The 14,338-nt window shown below is 49.5% G+C and overlaps 2 protein-coding genes across 6 annotated transcripts in view; both read left to right on the top strand.

The window, feature by feature from the left end:
- Positions 1 to 10,333, top strand: part of Tnfsf12 (TNF superfamily member 12) — a 10,932-nt gene extending 599 nt beyond the window's left edge. Inside the window, exons 2-8 of the mRNA XM_010615014.3 lie at positions 5 to 93; positions 252 to 299; positions 805 to 880; positions 1,638 to 1,691; positions 1,774 to 1,809; positions 9,285 to 9,409; positions 9,607 to 10,333. Coding sequence (XP_010613316.1) covers positions 5 to 93; positions 252 to 299; positions 805 to 880; positions 1,638 to 1,691; positions 1,774 to 1,809; positions 9,285 to 9,409; positions 9,607 to 9,858 — 680 coding nt within the window. The 3' untranslated portion in view covers positions 9,859 to 10,333. The remainder of the gene's footprint in view (positions 1 to 4; positions 94 to 251; positions 300 to 804; positions 881 to 1,637; positions 1,692 to 1,773; positions 1,810 to 9,284; positions 9,410 to 9,606) is intronic.
- A 125-nt stretch (positions 10,334 to 10,458) lies between these two features.
- On the top strand, positions 10,459 to 14,106 carry Tnfsf13 (TNF superfamily member 13). 5 transcript variants are annotated; one of them, XM_010614866.2, is made up of 8 exons: positions 10,459 to 10,634; positions 10,980 to 11,706; positions 12,044 to 12,152; positions 12,264 to 12,311; positions 12,486 to 12,604; positions 12,822 to 12,960; positions 13,183 to 13,276; positions 13,692 to 14,106. In XM_010614866.2, exons 2-8 carry the CDS (start codon positions 11,449 to 11,451, stop codon positions 13,759 to 13,761), a joined length of 837 nt encoding a protein of 278 aa, XP_010613168.1. In that variant the 5' UTR covers positions 10,459 to 10,634; positions 10,980 to 11,448; the 3' UTR covers positions 13,762 to 14,106. The 5 variants fall into 5 exon arrangements, with proteins under 5 accessions (XP_010613168.1, XP_010613174.1, XP_010613170.1 ...); XM_010614868.2 differs by lacking the exon at positions 10,459 to 10,634 and having other exon boundaries at positions 11,430 to 11,706; positions 12,044 to 12,122; XM_010614871.2 differs by lacking the exons at positions 10,459 to 10,634; positions 12,264 to 12,311 and having other exon boundaries at positions 11,430 to 11,706; positions 12,044 to 12,122.
- Positions 14,107 to 14,338: the final 232 nt, after the last annotated feature.

Genomic DNA, 14,338 nt, shown 5'->3' with positions numbered 1-14,338 from the left:
CCGCTTGTGCTGGGCCTGGGCCTGGCGCTGGCCTGCCTTGGCCTCCTGCTAGCCGTGGTCAGCCTGGGGAGCCGGGCATCGCTGTCTGCCCAGGTGAGGCCTCGCAGAGCACCCCTCCCTGGGCACATGAGAAGTGAAGACTGCAGAGAAGCGGATGGGAGCCGGGTGGGCAGAGGGCCAGGGAACCGGAGGATGGGTGGAGGGCAAGATGTCAGGTGAAGGACAGGATGACACTGCCTCCTTCACAGCAGGAGCCTTCCCAGGGGGAGCTGGTGGCAGAGGAGGACCAGGAGCCAAGGGTGAGTAGGTTGGGCACTGTGCGCTGGCTGCTAGACAAGTGAAGGGAGCTGAGGCTGCAGTGTGTGCTAGCTCTGCCAGCTGTGTGAGGTGTGTGCCATGTGTGCATGAAGATCCTCATGCATGAATGTGTTCCTGTGCGTGTGTGCATGACACCACGTGTGTGAGGGGTTTGGTTTGTACCACCTGAGTACCAAGTGTTTATTGGTTGTGGTGAGGCAGGGCTACGAGAAATACAGGCCTCTGTGGGAGATGGATGCTGTTGTATGCAGTGTGCACCCTATGCATGCTGAGTGTGGGCATGTGTGCAGTGCGCCTGTGGGCACAGAGATGGGGGCTGGAAAGTGCAGCTGGTCTCTAGAAAGGGATAACAGACCTCACCCCAGGGCTTGATCTCTCTCTAAGACTTTCCAGCTCTTGCTGGCTGGTGCTCTTCTGACCAGCTCTGCTGGGCTCAAGCTTAGTTTTTGGGAAGCCCTGGTTTAGCTCTGCCTTTAATTCCCCTAGGAACTGAATCCCCAGACAGAGGAGAGCCAGGATGTTGTGCCTTTCCTGAAACAACTAGTCCGGCCTCGCAGAAGTGGTGAGCTTCCCTCTGTCTCAGTTCAGAAATGACAAGAGTGGCCAGTCTATGGTAGCTTCTGGGTTAATTATTGCTTTTGTGCATCTGCGTGCAACGTGGACAGAGCAAAGACTGCTATCATCATAGAGAAACTGAGGCACAAAGTATGAAGGGAGGTGCAGAGCTGTGCAGCTAAATAGTTGAGATCGGACTTTAGGAATTAAAACCCTTGCCCTGAAGCTTCTTTTGTCACATGGACCTGCTTCTTGAATATCCCTTCCCAGATATGAAGGGGAAATGACCAGGAGTTAGGAGGACCCTTGGAGTGCTGATGAGGACAGGTCAGAAGCCTGGGTCTCAATAAGCAAAGATACTTATGAATGGGCTGGCTACGTGGTCATGCATCACAGTGGGCATGGGCAGGACTGTGTTGGTCTATACCTATTATCTCTGTGTGATGTTTTTCCCCTGGTGCTGGGGATGGAACCCAGGGTCTTGTGTATGCCAGGCAAGAGCTCTACCACTGAGCTATACCAGAAGCCTGGTGTGATTATTAATAGCACTCCCTTTACTCTCAGAAGTATCCTGATTTGGATACTTCTTTGGGTGATAAATTTATATAGCCACTCCACTTACGAAGAAGAAGAGGGCTGAGGTTACAAGGCCAGTTCTGAGTCTGGACAAGACTAAGGGTGCCATAACCCAAGAGGGGAGTGGGACTGGGGAGTGGTTCCACCATGGGAGTCTGCTCTGCCATTTCTCTTTCATTGATTTTCAGCACCTAAAGGCCGGAAAATACGGCCTCGCAGAGCAATTGCTGCTCACTATGAAGGTAGGCAATGGGTGAGCCATGCTCAGGAGGTGGGGTGGTAGAGGGGCAGGACAGGTCTCATCAACTCTCCTATATCTTACAGTTTACCCACAACCAGGACAGGATGGAGCGCAGGCAGGTGAGACCCCACCCCCACCTCTGAGCTCCCTTCTGATCCTCTGCAGCTCTCATGGAAAAGGGGCCCCTCAACCCCTTTGGTTTCTTCACTGTCTCCCTGCTTCAGCCTAGGATCCCCAGAATCCAACGCATGAAAGTTCTGGTTCTCTGTGGCCCAGGCATGGGACCCTAGGATGACTCCCATCTTCTCCAGATCTCAGGAGAGATCTCTCACAAAATCAGTGGCTCCTGCTTTTACTTTCAGTACTCAGTCTTTTCCAAGAAGCACCTGTGATCCTTTTGTTTTGTTTTGTGAGATGGGTCTCACTATGTAGACCAGGCTGGCCTCAAACTCAACAAACTTCCTGCCTTTGCCTCCTAAGTGCACCATGATGCCTGGCTTCTTTCCTTTGCTTTCACTTCTGTATTGTTTGGATTTTCATGCCCTGGTCATTGTTCTTCCAAACATTTCTAGTTTCTGCTCATTTTTTTCCACTGCTCCCTCACCACCATGACTTCAGAACCTCAAACCCAGCTCTGGCCTCTTCCCCATTGCTCATTCTTCCTGTCCCTCCACTCTGTCCCACCTATGCTGCCATGATCCCCTGAAGCTCCAGGTCATTGTCCCATTGCTTTTCTGTGTGGCTTCCAGCCTCTTTGTGGTTTGGCGTCAATCTCACTTCCCAGAACACCCTTACACCTTCTCCATGCTTGAGGGGCTGACGACCTTGTGCCCCTCCTTTGGACTTTGCACATATTGTTCCCTCACTCGGAACTTCTTTCTCCTGTAAATGCCATGAGGCAGGACATGGAGATGGCTTAGTACAGGGTGTCAGCAGCAGAGATGGAGAGAAGTAGATGGATTCAGCATGTAGCTTGAACATACAGGGATTGCTTATAGGTTGGATGTGAAGAATAAAAGAAAAGGAGAAATCACAAATGACATCAAGGATTTTATTGATGGTGGTGTTTTGTTTTGTTTTTGTGAGGCAAGGTCTCACTATGTAGTTCAGCCTGGCCTTGAACTCACTTTGCAGCCCAAAGTAGCCTTGAACTCACAGTGATCCTCTGCTTCAACCTCCCAAGTGCTAAGATTACAGAAATGTGCCACCACAACCAACTTGTTTGTTTTTTGAGACAGGCTCTCATTATGTTGCCCAGGTTGGTCTTTTTTGTTTGTTTGTTTGTTTTTTGTTTTTTTGTACCGAGGATCACACTCAGGACTGCACTTGTGAGGCAGGCAATAGAACTACTGAGCTATATCCCAGGCTTATTGGTACATTTTAGGCATACAATATGATGACATTCATCATTGGAAATGTGTACCTTTACATAATCTATCTTGGTTAGGTTGGTCTTGAACTGCTAGGCTCAGGAAATCTTCCTGACTCAGCCTCTTGTTTTGTTGTTGTTGTTGTTTGTTTTGGGGGCAGTACGGGGGATAGAACTCAGGACCTTGTGCTTGTGAGGCAAGCAGAGGCACCAATGAGCTAAATCTTCAGCCCTCAGCCTCTTGAATAGCTGGTATTGCAGATACATGCCCCCATACCTAGTTTGGTTTTTTTTTTGTGTGTGTGTGTTTTGTTTTGTTTTGTTTCGGGGCAGGGTCTCCCTTTGTATTTCGGGATGGCCCTGAACTATGTAGCCCAGGCTGGCCTGGAACTCCTCTGGATCCTTCTGCCTCCACCTTCCCAGTGCTAGGATTACAGGCATGCACCACCATGCCTGCCCATAGTGTTTTACTTTTAGATTTTTAACAGGGAAAACTCTGGGAATTACAGTGTCATTTTCTAAGATGGGGTTGACCAGTGAAGAAACAGGTTGGGAAATGTAAATGAATAACTTTGAGATGTCTCATAATAAACAAGTGGGCACATGGTGGTAAAATGAATTTCACAAATAGAAGGCTGGGTGTAGTAGATCGACTTAAGCTTTATGAGGACATACAAAGTCAGAAGTTATGGCCATGTACAATGGTATTTAAAGTTACAGGGTTGGGTAAGACACCAGGAGAACGAGGGGCCCCAGAACAAAGCCCCAAAGCTCTGGGCCATCTGGAAGTGGGGAAGAGAAGGAAAGCTGGCCAAGGAGACCGAGAAGCAGTGGGGGTGGGGAGACAGGGAGGGGGAGAAACACAGAGAGAGAGGGAGCACAGAAGCTGGGGGAGGGTGGTGTCCTGGAATTTAAGAGAAGACACTGATTCAAGAAGGATGTGGCTGTCCATGTGGAAGCAGCAGAAGGGGTCACATGAGATGAGAACACAAAAAATGACTGCTGCTTTGTAACATAAAAGTCAACTGGTGACCTTGACAAGGGTGGTTTCAGTGGTGAAGTTAGGCAGGAGGCCACTGTGGATTGAGTTGAGAAAAAAATGAAAAATAAGGAACTGGAGACAGTGACAACCCTTTTTAGGAGTTTCTCTATGATAAGGGCCAGAGAATGGGCCCATAGGTGGAGGGGAAAGTAGATCAAGGAAACAGTTTAGTCCCTCTAGCACGATGTACATATTTACTTTAGCTAGCATTTACTTAGTGCTTTTAGGGTAGGTGCTATGTCTCACACACACTTTTTAAATCTTATCTAACCCTCACAATAGCCCTACAGGAAGATATTCTGGTTGGCTCCATGTCACAAATGGAGCTCACACAGCTTGCCTGTCATAAAGCACCTATGCAGTGGTGGGCATGTTTTGAAGCCAGCTAGTGTGACGTGTGTCCTAGAAACAGTGAGAGGCGTGCTTGCTGGGCCAAAGGAGAGCAGACCTGCAGGGACATGTCCAAGAAGGTGGAGGGACAGGATAACGGGGTTAAAGGAGCACAGGTGGGTTTGTAGAGTTGGTGGGAGGAGGTAAGGGAGCCTTTTCCTGAGCACTTCTAGTTCTTCTGTGGAACTAGGGAGATGGTACAAAATCCTTCTCTTGGTGAAGATGAAAGCTATCTTGGTAGGGACAGGTAAGTAAGTGGCCAGGCAGCATGAAATGTCCACTTAAGGTTCATGGTGGTGTGACAAGTGAACCCAGGCACTGTTCATAGTCCCAGACACACTGTGCCTTTTGGTCACAGGCTGCTTTTGCCCAAGCTGATTTCCCAGCTAGGATGCCCTCCCTTCCCAATCCCCAGGCTATTCTGTAGAGACCTCTTATTTTGAAAGTTACCCAGGCATCCATTCACTTGAGGACCTGCTGTTTGCTAGTGATCCAGCTGGGTGCCCACAGCAAGTCACACCCACACCTGTGCTCGAGGAATTACCAATCTATGACAAAAGACAGTATATAAATGTGTAGTTACTTTACGGTACCAGTACTGCATGACATGAACAATTATGAAAGGAGCCAAAGATCCATGGCAGAACAGAGGGAAGACAGACAACCTTACAGTGGACTAAGGGATCCTTGCTATGACAACACAGGGCCTCGAAGCCTGAGTGTAAGAGGGACAAAGGGTCAAAACTGCTACAGGTGAAGGAACCATGGTATGAAAACCCTGAATTTGCCAAGAGCCTAATGAAGCCAAGCGCTGTGAGAAGTACAGTGCAGCTGAAGCAGAAAGTGCCAGAGGGAGAGGGTGGGGTAGGAGAAGATGAAATACAGAAGCCAGATCACAGATGGAGCCTAGAAGGCATTCTTTTGTTTTTCTTTTTTTTGGTACTGGGAATCGAACTCAGGTCTTTGTGCTTGCAAGGGAGGTAGTGGTACCACTGAGCTAAATCCCCGGGCCTTTTTTAAAAAAATGATTTTATTTTATTATTGGGGTTTTTTTGTTTTTGTTTTTTGTTGTGTTTTTTCTTTTTTTTTGTACCGGGGATTGAACTTGGATCCTTGTGCTTACAAGGCAGGCGGTGGGACCACTGAGCTAAATCCCCAGCCCTAGAAGGCATTCTTAGTTAAACCACTGAAAAGTAATTCAAGGAGAGGCAGGCTCATGCCAGCAGTTCAGGGGCATCACTCTGTAGCTTTGTAAAAGAAGCAGACTGGTGGGACAGAGCTATTTGGGAGGCAGACATGGTAAGGACTGGTGCTCAGTGACTAAAGTGGGTAGAGGAGAGGGAGGCTTGGGTACACAGTCAGGTGGAACCATGACCCAAAATGCAGGATACAGACAGTGAAACAAGTGTGGAGTGAATGGAGTCAGCTCAGTTTGAGTCAAGATGAACCGGAGGAGCCCATTGCCATTCAAATGGCAGGAGTTAACAGGATGCAGAAATACTGGGTCAGGACTCACAGGGGATAAGTTGTGATAACTCACAGGTAGGAATAAAACTATCCAGCAAAAGTTCCTTTTTTGTAGTACTGGGGACTGGGGAGTAAACTTAGAGAATGCTGAGCTATATCCCAAGTCCTTTTCATCTTAGGCAGGCTCTTGCTACATTGCCCTGGCTAGTCTCAAATTTGTGATCCTCCTACCTCAGCCTTCCACTGTGCTCAGATTGCAGGTGTGTGCTACCACACCCAGCTACCTAAGGGATGATGCTGAGGATCTGACCTAAAGTCTTGTGCATGATAGGAAGCACCCTACCATTGAGCTATACCTCCAACCCTGAGTTATGTGTAAGTCTGCGTGCGTGTGTGTGTGTGTGTGTGTGTGTGTGTGTGTGTGTGTGTGTTTTGCTGGAGACTGAACCCATGGAGTGCTGAGCTATATTCCAGATACAGTCTCGCTAAATTGCCCAGACTGGCCTCAAACATGCACGTTCCTGCCTCAGCCTCCTGAATACCAGGAATTTTACAGAGTGTATAATCAAGCCATTATGCCTGGCTTAAGAGTTACTTTTCTCTTGAAAAAAAGGCATTCCTTCAGTTTTCTCCCCACTGTGTACTGGGTGCCCACTCAGACCAGGCCCAGCTCCAAGTGCCAGGATTACAGTGGTGAAGAAGCCATCCCTGCCCTTATAAGGGAGTCAGACCCCAAATTAGCTCATGGGTGGATAAATGAGATAAATTCTTTTTGGGGAGTACAGGGGGGGAACACCGGGGATCAAACTCTGAACCTTGCACTTTCAGGGCAGGCCCAGCACCACTGAGCTAAAACCCCAGCCCTGAGGTAAATTCTTATAGGGAATAGGGAAAAGGGATGTTACTAGAACCCCTGCAGTAAGTCCTGGTCTCCTGTGACCTACAATAACAGAAGATGAAGTAAAGAATAAAGACAGGAAATGAGACTTAGAGAAGAATCTGGGTTCTGGGCCTGACCAGTGCTGCTTTGGAAAGCAAAGATGAAGGCACCCTGAGCTTGCCACTATTTATTGGGTTCATAGGGAGTAACAGGTGACTCAGAGGTGGGGATAATGATAATCCTAAATTGACAAGGATTTTATAATCAGAGGAAGTATCAGATGTGCTGGAGGGTAGCAGTAATCTATGACCATGAGGCTCTTTGCTGATGAGGATCTTAGGTCAATGAGAAGCTTATGTTGATGATGACAGTAAAAGGAGCAAAGTTTTTTTTTTTTTTACAACAATAGGTGGGATGAGTTGTGTTGATAAGGAATTTGTGCCTCCCCAGGTGAAACCTTTCTTACTACTTGGTTCTCAAGGAACCAGGATGTCTTCAACTGATGTAATCTTGCCCTTGAGTGTCACAGTATCACCTGGACCATTGAGGTCTGAGCTGTGATTGGAAGCCAAAATGGAGTTATGTTTCCATATGTCATAGCTGGTTTGTAGGCAAGACGACTAGGACTGGGTCAGGAATTTACCGCCTGCCTCTAAAGTGCAAGGACCTGAGTTCCATCCCCGGCACACACACACACACACACACACACACACACACACACACTCACACAAAGACTAGGCCTAATCATAATTCAACTGTGAGACAATTTTTTCCCAGAATTATGTAGAATGGCTCCCAACAAGTTCTTTTGCTGCTTACTGCTAGGAAAGAAATGGAGATGTGAAGGAGTTGATGTGGGAGGCAAGGCTAGGGCTGGCTGGCCGGGGGAGACAGAAAGTGCCAGAAAGGGAGAAATCCTGGAAAGAGCACCACAAATCCCTGAGGGGAAATGAAGGTGATGCTAGCAGGAATGGATAAAGCCAGGAGGGTAGAAGGGTGGGAGGGAGAGCCATGATAGGGGAGCCTTTAAATTTAGGCAGGTGGAGATTATAAAATGGGAGGACCTGGGAAAGCAGCGGAAAGTTCTATCACTGTTGCGTATTTTACAGTGTGCAATTACCCTAGCTCTAGGAGTTACTTTTTTGTTTTTGTAGTGCTAGGGATTGAACCTATGCAAGCCAAAGGCTCTACCTCTGAACTACATCTTTAAGTTTTTTTTTTTTTTGGTGTTTTGTGTGTGTGTGTGTGTGTGTGTGTGTGTGTGTGTATTGGTAATAGCTTTATTGAGATATATGTCATACCCTATACAATTCATCCAATTAAAAAGTACAACTCAGGCTGGGGATTTGGCTGAGTGGTTCACCTCCTGCCTTGCAAGTGCAAGGACCCAAGTTCGATCCCCTGTACCAAAAAAAAAAAAAAAAAAAACCGAAACTCAGAGCTGGTGTGGTGGTGCATGCTGTCTGTAAGTCTAGCACTCTGAGAGGCTGAGTCAGGAGGATCACAAATTCAAGCCCAGTCTGTGCTATTTAGTGACTTAGAGAGACCCTGTCTCCAAGTGAAAAAAAAAAAAAATAGCTTGGTGTGAGGGCCCTCAGTTCAATCTCCATTACCACACACACAAAAGTATAATTCAGCGGCTTTTAGTATATTCACAGAATTGTGTAAGCATCAATCACCACAGTGATTTTTCGACATTTTCTTCACTTCAAAAAGAAGCCCTGTACAGGACTGGGGATTTAGCTTAGTGGCACCACGCCTGCCTAGCAAGTGAAAGGTTCTGAGTTCAGTCCCAATAACAACAACAACAAAAAGAAGCCCTGTACCTGCTAGCCATCACCTCCTACTCCCATCATTCCCCAGCCGTTAAGCAACCAATAATCTCCTTCCTGACTGTAGATTTGCTTGTTCTGGACATTTGCTACAAGTGAGATCATACAATATGTGCTGTTTATGTGAATGACTTCTTAGCATAACATTTTAAAGATTCACTCATGTGCTACTTTATTCCTTTTTATGGCAGAATGATATTCCATTGTATGGATATTACTGCATTTGTTTATCCATTTATCAGCTGTTTGAAATTTGGGTGTTATTTTATTCTAATTTTAATGATTCAAGTAATGTACATATACATTCTCAACATAAAAGCAAACAATGTAAACATGATGGAATAAAAAGCCCCCATATTTCTCCTTCAATCCTACTCTTCTTGGAAATGACCAGTCATGACAATTTGTCCTGAATCTTTCTGCTGATGCATATTAGATTTCTTCACACAATGTCCTATTGCTCCATGAGCTCCATAGAGCACAGCTCCTCCCACATGCTGGGCAATCCATATCTTCTGTGCATAAGGTGGGTTCTAAATGTTTATAAACTCAAAGGATCCCTGGGGTGGTAAGGTAAAGGGGTTTTTTCCTTATCTCCTAACATCCACATTTAGGTGTGGATGGGACAGTGAGTGGCTGGGAAGAAGCCAAAATCAACAGCTCCAACCCTCTGCACTATGACCGTCAGACTGGGGAATTTAGAGTCACTAGGGCTGGGCTCTACTACCTGTACTGTCAGGTAAGCACTACCTGGCTCTGTGGGTAAGATCTTAACTGAGAAATGTTTGGTTTTGGGTGAAAGAAGGGTACAAGCTAAAGGCTGGGGAGGAAGGGTTTAGGGGTTGGGAGGGATGATGTGCCTGGTCTCTAAGGAAATCTGAAATCCAGGTGAGGACAAGCAGAGGCCTGGACTCTGCCGGTCCTCCCCTTACCCAGGTGCACTTTGATGAGGGGAAGGCTGTTTACCTGAAGCTGGACTTGCTGGTGGATGATGTGCTGGCCCTGCGCTGCCTGGAGGAGTTTTCGGCCACAGCAGCAAGTTCTCTTGGGCCCCAGCTTCATCTCTGTCAGGTGTCTGGGCTGTTGCCCTTGAGGGCAGGGTCTTCCCTGCGGATCCGCACCCTCCCCTGGGCCCATCTCAAAGCTGCCCCCTTCCTCACCTACTTTGGACTCTTCCAAGTTCACTGAAGGACCGGCCTCCCAGCAGATTTCCTAGGCTGCTGCCTCCCCACACCGCTCTCTAAACACCCGGTCCCCTTTACCCCACCCTAACCCATCCCAGGCTCCAGACCCCCGCCCCATAGACTGCCAGGGCTTGTTCACATGTTTTCCATTCCACATAAATATTCCCATTCCTCTTTTACACCCCACCCACCTCACTAGTTCCCAAGCCCTGATCTTTCCATGCCTCTTTATCCCTTGACTTTCCCCGGGCCACACCCCCCAGGATGTTGTGTTTACTGACCCTGTGGGCAAGGATGGGTCCACGAGACCTGGCTTCAGGCACTGAGAGGGGCTGGACCTGTTGGCTGGAAGCCAAAGAGCCTGGGACTAGGCCAGGAGTTTCCAAAAGTGAGGGGTAAGAGCCCAAGGCAAGCTCCCTCCTTGATAATTCCCTGTGGATTTTGAAAACAGATATTATTTTTATTATTATTGTGACAAAATGTTGATAAGTGGATATTAAAGAGAATAAGTCATAGTCTCTCTCTCTGTCTTTATTGGGGCTGAGGGTAGATCAAGGCTATGGGAAGTGAATCTGGGCACTAGGGAGCAGAGACCTGCATGCCTCCAACTGGCATTTGTGAGCAGAGAGCAGAAAGGTGCACTGCCCCGGAAAAACTGGTCCTCCGTTCAAGGTACTGCAGAGGTGGCCTCATTTCCCTAGGAGGCGAACTTCCTCCTGTGGGGGAATCCCTGGCTGGGAGGAGCAGGGGCCCTTTCTCTTGGAGACCTCAGGACATTCAGTAGGTGCTGGCTGGGAGATGGGGGTGGAAAGCTGCCCTGGAAGGAGAGCCCAGAATCAGTAGGCTGGATACCAGGACCGGGCATTTGGGGAATCTAGGCCCCTGGGTCCTGGGGAGGAATCCTGAAGTGGCTGGGGGCCTAGGGGCTGCTTCTTTGTCTTTGTCCAGAGCCTTATGTAAGAGCTCTTCTCGGGAAACAGGAAGTCCGGCTTGCCAAGCTTAGCACAGGGAGTAGTGCAAGCCTTATTCCAACACACCCGGGCCCGGCCTTAACCCCAGCACCTAGCCAGTTTCTTGTCTCTCTTTGCTCCCTGCCAACCCCTATCTCCCTTTTCTCATTTTCAGTCACCCCTAGCAAACTTTCACAGAGCTCTCTCCTGTGCCAGGCGCAGAGGGTCTTCCACACTCAGCCGCGAGCCTCAACACTGCCCAGCATATCCCCCATCCCTGCTCCTGGCACCATGCCCCATAGCCAGCCAACCTTCCCTCCCCCAACTCTGAGGCCACCCCCGCTTTCCTAAGCCCTGGCCGCTCCTCCTGGGTGTCACTGGCAGCCCTGTTCTTCCTAGAGAAACTGGCACCAAACTCTCCTGAGGCTGGGGGGCGAGTCTCAAGGTGACACTAGCCCCACAGCAGGGTACCAGAACACCAGTAGTACCCCCAGCTTGCTTTCCCCCTCCCTCCTTTTCTCAAGTTCCTTTTTATTTCTCCCTTGCGTAACACCTTCTGCACATTGCCTGCACCCCCACCCTCCCCAGCCACCTCCTTGCCACCCCATTCCTGAGGCCACAGCTGTTGGCAGGGTCCCTGGCTCATGCCAGTCTCATCTCCTGTCTTGCTAGCCCCTAAAGGGCCCCTGGACAACATGGGGGGCACAGTCCGAGAGTCGGCACTCTCAGTTGCTCTCTGGTTGAGTTGGGGGGCGGCTCTGGGGGCTGTGGCTTGTGCCATTGCTCTGCTGACCCAACAAACAGAGCTGCGAAGCCTAAGGAGGGAAGTGAGCCAGCTGCAGAAGAGCGGCGGGCCCTCTCAGAAAGGGGAAGGGTATCACTGGCAGAGCCTCCGAGAGCAGGTGAGTGAGGGGAAAGGGCAGTCTGGGGGAGAAAGATGGGTAGCAGTGGGATTTCTGGGCCTCTTGGTTCCAATTTCCCAGTCTACAAAGTTTCAAGTGGATGCAAAGAGGGTCCTGGGTATAGAAGTCAAGGGAGCAGCCATTCCAGGAAAGGAAAATGTTAAAGATTAACGTTTCTTTACCTAACAGATCTTGGAGGGCAGCCAGCACCAAGGCACAGAGTACAGGGAAAGGTGCATGAGAAATTTGAGGCATTCCGGGCACAGTGGAAAGCTGAGAAGGAAGGCCCTCTGGTACTTGCATCTCAGTCTAACGTTGACCCTCTTTCCATGAGCAGAGTCCTGATGTCCTAGAAGCCTGGGAGAATGGGGAGAGATGGAGGAGAAGGAGAGCAGTGCTCACCCAAAAACGGAAGAGTGAGCCCTTGGGCACATCAGGGGCGGGAGGTGATCGCTCAGCATTGGGACTGCGAGCCCAAGCCTGGATGAGGGTGGAGGGTGAATACCAGGGCCCTTGGGTAGGTGGACACTGCTGAAATTTACTCCTTCTCTTCCCAGAGAAGCGCTCAGTTCTGCATCTTGTTCCCATTAACGTTACTTCCAAGGGTGAGCACTGTTTTAAATAAAGGCTGTGTGTGCGGGGGCAGGGGGGAGGCAGGCACAAACCAGGACGTTGGGGATGGCACCTGGGCTCAAAAGAATCTTAGAGATGCAAAGGGGAGAGCTGGTGTGTGTCTGAGAGTGCAAAGAAATCCTGACAGATACACTCCTCACCTCCAGAGGATTCTGATGTGACAGAGGTGATGTGGCAGACCGCTCTCAGGCGTGGGAGAGGTCTGGAGGCCCAAGGATGCATTGTCAGAGTCTGGGAAGCTGGAGTTTATCTGCTGTATAGCCAGGTAACCCCAGACATACCCTAGCTTCCTATGCAGGCCTGGAGGCTGGCTCTTTATTCTTCTCTCAGAGCCTGTATGCCCCATACTGAGTGTTCCTGATCTCTCTGTACCAAACGTCTTCATTCCCTGGCTCCTGTATCAGGGCACCTAAGACCTCTCAGAACTGAGCCATGCCATTCTGGTTTTTTTTTTTTTCGGTATGTCCTCTCTTCCCTGCCAGGTCCTGTTTCAGGATGTGACTTTCACCATGGGTCAGGTGGTCTCTCGGAAAGGCCAGGGAAGGCAGGAGACACTATTTCGATGTATACGCAGCATGCCCTCTGACCCTGACAGGGCCTACAATAGCTGCTACAGTGCAGGTGAGAGCCATGTGGGCAGGGGAGTACTTACTGATCAGGGGTAGTGGTGTGGAGAACAAAGTAGGGGATTGGAATCCTGGGTGAGAGGCACACCTGAGGAATGAAGGACACAATACTTAGGTCCTTACAGGAAAGACAGGAAAGATGGAGCTAGAGAGGGCAGGGGGAAACATCAGTGTGGATGGCTGTGCTTCACTGAGCACCTGTTTTTTCTTTTCTCAGGTGTCTTCCATTTACACCAAGGGGATACTCTCAGTGTCATAATTCCCCGGGCAAAGGCGAAACTTAGTCTCTCTCCACATGGAACCTTTCTGGGGTTTGTGAAACTGTGACTGTTATAAAGGTTGTTTTGAGCCGGGAAGACCAGTGTGGGTACATACTGAAGAGACAAAAAAATAGGGAATGGGCAAGAAGAGAAACCTCTACTTGGGTTTGACCTCATGACTGTTCTCCCTTTTTCCTCTTCCACTCCCATATTGTAGACTGAGTTAATAGATATTAGAAGTAGAATATCTTGCTCTATCTCCCATCCAGCCCTAAACTGTTTTTGTGTGTGGGAGTTGGAAGGAGGGTGCCGGGCATTGTTCAGACCTATGGGTACACTGGAATGCATCCAGCACAGCACCACCATCTAGCGGCTATTTGAGGGAATCATCCTGCCTGCTGTCAAAAGTCCAGGAAGCCTCCTGCTAGGGAAAATCCCTCGTTCCCTAAGCCACGCCTCATTCCAGGTACCCTCTACTTTTTCACCTAACAATAAGCCGCAACCTCGCTTCTGTCTATTGGGGACCGCTTCCGTGACTATCTTCACAGACACATCTATTATGCGTCTGTCTGCATCGGGTGCCCGACGATGAAGATGGGGGGGCCCTTTGCAACCACATTATTCTTCGGGTCCTAAGTTTTGCCCTTCATGCTTTCCATTCTTGTGGCGTGGCAGGCCACCCCTCCGGGCTGGGACTGGTGCCCAGGGAGCTCTGGATATGTCGTAAGCTTCAGTCCTTTGAGCTCTTGTGCTCAAGCCAAGCTTAAAGTTAAATAAAAAAGAAAGAGCGATACTCCGACTCCGTTTCCCCTAGTAGTACCTCGACTCGGGCCAGTCCTTGTAACCGGACCTCCCTTCCCCTCCTGTCTCCGTTCCCGTGCACCCCGATGAACAAGCGCCTTGGTGACCCCAACCTCAAGACCACACGCGCACAAGGCCCCTGGGATACGCTGCAGGGCGAGAGGCGGGACGCGACACGCAGGCGCATACGAGCTACCGGTGGGGCTGCCACAGGCAGCTGGGTAGGCGGACGTGCGCAGGCGCAGCCTTGCGTGGCGCTCGGGGCCGGTAGGTCCCGTGGCAGCTACGTTCTCGGGGAGGCGGGGGTTGGGG

This window comes from Fukomys damarensis, unplaced genomic scaffold (genome assembly GCF_012274545.1).
Source record: "Fukomys damarensis isolate Sample0158 unplaced genomic scaffold, DMR_v1.0_HiC HiC_scaffold_13, whole genome shotgun sequence".
Lineage (NCBI taxonomy): Eukaryota > Metazoa > Chordata > Mammalia > Rodentia > Bathyergidae > Fukomys > Fukomys damarensis.
The sequence above is the reverse complement of the archived record's forward strand: the minus strand, read 5'-3'. Positions and strand labels throughout refer to the sequence as shown.